Consider the following 4,822-nt stretch of genomic DNA (forward strand, 5'->3'; position numbering starts at 1 on the left):
ATCACACTAATTCACAAAACTCTAGCTCGAGTTCCAATTTGTCCAGAAAGTCTTCCACGACAACTCTAGGTCATACTGATGCTCTCTTTCTCTGCAATCCTATGAATACTTGAACCATTCACTTATTTATTTAATAAATATTGAGTACCTACTGTGTGTAAAGCATTATCATAAGTACTGCTATTGTAAAATTGAATGAAACCTGTTTTTGGTCTTCATGTCACTTACAGTGAAGTAGGGGAGATATGCTCTGTAGAAAAATGACTGAGCAAGAAGATGAACAGTAATAAGTTACATGAAATAATATGTAGTAAGAGCTTATGAGACAGAGACAGATAGACAGACAGAGATGCTTTTGATACAGGAACTTTCAGGAAACCAGCTTAAGTCAACTCTTGAAATACATAGGAGGTGGAGTTGGAAGGGAGCCATTGCAGGTAGAGAAAACAGTATGAGCAAGGAGGTAGAAAATCACAGGGTCACAATCTAATGCTTATGTTAAAATGGACCTGAAAAGGGGAATGGAGAGTAGTTAATTGTTCTTTAACATAGTATATATTAATATATTAATATAGTATATATTATAGCTGCTATCCATCCATTTATTTGTCCATTTGCAAAGCACTTACCAATTTCATCGATGATGAGTATGCCTGAGAATGATCCTCCATCTCACCAATCATGTGATCCTAGAATTTTAAGGGTATTTTAGAGATCACTGCATCCAACTTTTCATTCATGTGAGCCCATCACCCTCCTGTTAGAGTCACCAGACTCCAACTTCTTCCCTCTGATTCCAGTGTATTCTATGCAAGGGAGTAATATTACTCTTAGGGAGCTCTAGCTCTGCTTATAATATGGGCAATAGAGAAACACTGATATTTTTTTCATCAGGATCTTATTATAAGATCTGGAAAACATGGCTCAATCTGTCTCTCTACATATGTGCCTGCTTCATTTGAGGATCTCTCCTTAGTGCTATTGGTCAAACTACTACGCCTGAGTTAAGGACAAGTGAAAGGGTGGTGGCTGTGCAATGCAGAAAGCTAACTGCACCCAGCTGCAGCCTACCCACAGGTCATGCTTACAGCTTTGTTTTCAGAGGCAAGCAGCAGATACTATAAAAAGAATAAATAACTTTAGGGACACCTGGGTGGCTCAGTCGTTAAGCGTCTGCCTTCGGCTCAGGTCATGATCCCAGGGTCCTGGGATCGAGTCCTGCATCGGGCTCCTTGCTCAGTGGGAAGCCTGCTTCTCCCTCTCCCTCTGCCGCTCCCCCTGCTTGTGCCCTCTCTCTCTCTGTGTCAAATAAATAAATAAAATCTTTTTTAAAAAGAAGAAATAACTTTAAATTAAGCTGTTATTCAAAGTCTAATGTAAACGCTTAGTTAGCACCAAGAACACCAGGAATTTATTGATGTAGGGATTTTGAATTTATACTTCAGCATATGTCCCTCACCTTGGAGAAACGTACTTGGCTGAATTACCTGATATCTGCAGTCATGGGTCTGAGTTTTGCTGTATCTTTGCTTGGTCTTCAACATCTCTAATAACTTTGAAACCTAGGTTTTCAAATGCTTTCTGGTGTCTCTGGAAATACTAATTCTTCTATTTTGAAATCTGCTAATTGGTTTGGGCCGATCTTTCAAAGTAAAATGGAGAAATCCATCTTAATCTCACGACATTTAAAGGGGAAGTCTGCTTTATCTTAATTCATTTTCCCAAGTATTCTGACCCTTTCAAGTAGGAGAGGATGGGAGGGACAAAGTGGTGATGGGTTTGGGCATCTCAGCTGAGAGCAGAGTAAAGGCATCGAGGTGAAGGAAGAGGTCAGTGAGTGAGGTGTGACCTGGGGAATGGGAATATTATCCGCTAGACAGCTGAGAACTTACCTTAGGCCCTGAACATGGGTGGGTTAAAAAACATTTATGTTGAATAAATAAATTGGAGTGGACTGATATCTCCCCTCCTGGGACATTTCCTTACAGAAACTCATGGATCCAGAAGTTAGAGCCAACAGGACGTCTGTTACTGAGTTCATTCTACTGGGCCTAGTAGAAACAGAACAGCTGCAGTCTGTGGTCTTTGTAGTCTTCTTCTTTGCCTACCTGGTCACAGTCGGAGGCAACCTCAGCATCCTGGCTGCCATCTTGGTGGAGCCCAAACTCCACACCCCCATGTACTTCTTCCTGGGGAACCTATCAGTGCTGGATGTTGGGTGCATCACCGTCACTGTTCCCTCGATGTTGGCTCGTCTCCTGTCCCACAAGCGTACAGTTCTCTATGGAGCCTGCCTCACACAGCTTTTCTTCTTTCATCTTCTGGCTGGGATGGACTGCTTTCTGTTGACAGTCATGGCCTATGACCGATTCCTGGCCATCTGCCAGCCCCTTACCTACAGCACTCGAATGAGCCAGACAGTCCAGAGGATATTGGTGTCTGTGTCCTGGGCTTTAGGTTTTACCAATGCACTAAATCACACCATTGCCCTAAACACCCTCAACTTCTGTGGTCCCAATGCAGTCAATCACTTCTACTGTGACCTCCCACAGCTCTTCCAGCTCTCCTGCTCCAGCACCCAGCTCAACGAGCTGTTGCTCTTTGTCGCAGCAGCCTTCATGGCTGTAGCCCCCTTGGTCCTCATCACTGTGTCCTATGCACACGTGGCAGTTGCAGTCCTATGAATCCGTTCAGTGGAAGGCAGGAAGAAGGCCTTTTCCACATGTGGCTCCCACCTCACTGTGGTTTGCCTCTTCTATGGTACTGGCATCTTCAACTACATGCGTCTTGGTTCTGAGGAGTCTTCGGACAAGGATAAAGGGGTTGGGGTCTTTAACACTGTTATCAATCCCATGCTGAACCCACTTATCTACAGCCTTAGAAATCCTGATGTCCAGGGTGCCCTGTGGCGAGTACTTGCGGGGAGGCAGTCACTAACCTAAGGGTTAACAGTATCCCTTCTTTCCTGCCTTCTCTGGGTTAAGAAAACTTCCCATGAAGACAATAACCTGGGAAAATGGTCCGTAACCCTATCTCTCACTGCCTGAAGATTTGTGTGATGAATTTATCCTGCAAAGAAGTCCTACATAATTGATTCACACAGCCAATATTTATTAAATTGCTTCTATGATCCAGACACTCTCCTAGGGGACTAGTGAACAAAATAGACAGAAGTCTCTGGACTTATGTGAAACACATTCTAGTTAAGAAAGACAAAATACATAAATGAGCATCATATGTGGAATATCACAGCGATAAAGGCTATAAAGAGAAAGAAGTCAGATAGCGGGATATGAGCAAGTGCCCTGGGGAAATCGCTGCCTCGTGTATGGCTGTGCTCATTTTTCTGGGTAAGGTTGAAGCCCTAGAAGCTGGGTGGTTCTGGACAGCAATGTCCTACAGGGAGGGGCGATTTGGCTAATAGGTAACCCATTAACCTAAGTAACAAAGAATATCACTGTGAAGTTTCTTTCTGGTGGGGCATAAGATTCCATCTAGATCAGAGTGCAGAAAACCATTTTAAACCACTGGCCCAGTGCCAAGTTTATTCTATTCTACACTTCACCTTTCACATCCAAAAAAAAAAAAATCAATTCCTTCTCTTCACTATCACACCAGGACCCAATAAGATGTTTAGTGGACAGACAGGGGCTATAGAGAGAAATAGATCACTAAATTAAAACTACATTAATGTATACATGATATATCTTCATGTCAAAAAAAGAATGTTCCATCTCCACCCCGGCCATGTCTTTGTTATTGGATAAATCCTCTTGTTCACATATATGATAAAGGCTTTGGAAGAATAAGCATTTATACTTCAACCAGGTCCTTTGATTTTTTTCAGTGAGGAATGTACAATATAACCTTTTCCTTCAAAGTCTTATTTTTTCCCTCCCAAATCTCCTAGCTCAGAAAATGCCCATAAATGAAGTTTCTGGGAGCGATGCCTCTTTCTAACTTTATAAATACATCAGTACAACTCCAATCCCAAGAATTTTCTCACCTTGATGTTTATCCAGCCTCAGCTCATCCATTTCTGATTTGCATCTTTTCTCCAGCTTCCCTTGGAAGGCTACTTACCCTGTCCTGGCAATCCCACTCCCCCTCCGCTGTATCATTCCTAAATCTGTCCTATGGCTACACCAGGAGCTTGGCTTCCCTATAATCTCTTCTGGGAGCCACAGAACAGAGGCCAGGTTGAGAGGAGGATGGGAAGAAAACACAGGAGAGTGGGAGGTAGGACAGGAATGAGAGTGGAGGAATGAAGATATAACATGAGGGTATAGGGAGGGACGGAAGAGGATGGTGAACAGAAGGGGTAAGGAGGAAAGATATAAATTAGGGAAAGGACACAGGAGAACAGGAGATGAGAGAGAATGGGAGAATTGGGATTATCGAACGAGATGCCTCAGGAATGTTGAGCTCGAAGATGAATATGGAGAAAATGAAGAATGAATGATGATGGGAGATGAGAATAAAATTCATACTATGGAATCACTTCCCATCAGCATGTGGCCTTGTAATATCAGCACCTTTGACGTTATTGTTGGGCTCCTCCCAACCCCGCTTCCTTCTAACTAGGAAAAAAAATTAAGTTTAAGTTTTGCTGAAAGTATAATAATGAAAAGTAGTCTAGGTACTCTCTTCTGCTTCCTCTGGCTAGGAGCCAATCCCTCGAGAACAGAGAGTTGAGCTGACAGGGGAAAAGGAGGGTGGACGTGTGTGCTCACCACTGGCCCACCCAAGTTGTCAGCCCCCTGCCTTTGGGGACGGTGCCTGCCAATACGGTCTAAGGAGCAGAGATGATGTATGTCTCTTT

The 4,822-nt window shown here is 43.2% G+C and overlaps 1 protein-coding gene across 1 annotated transcript; it reads left to right on the top strand.

Annotated features, from left to right (window-relative positions):
• The first annotated feature begins 1,982 nt into the window (after positions 1 to 1,982).
• Positions 1,983 to 2,942, top strand: LOC110593062 (olfactory receptor 3A2-like). Its single transcript, XM_021704307.1, is given in 1 exon segment — positions 1,983 to 2,942. A coding segment is annotated over 1 exon segment (948 nt). The 5' UTR covers positions 1,983 to 1,994.
• The last annotated feature ends 1,880 nt before the right edge of the window (positions 2,943 to 4,822 follow it).

Source organism: Neomonachus schauinslandi, chromosome 15 (genome assembly GCF_002201575.2).
Source record: "Neomonachus schauinslandi chromosome 15, ASM220157v2, whole genome shotgun sequence".
Taxonomy (NCBI): domain Eukaryota; kingdom Metazoa; phylum Chordata; class Mammalia; order Carnivora; family Phocidae; genus Neomonachus; species Neomonachus schauinslandi.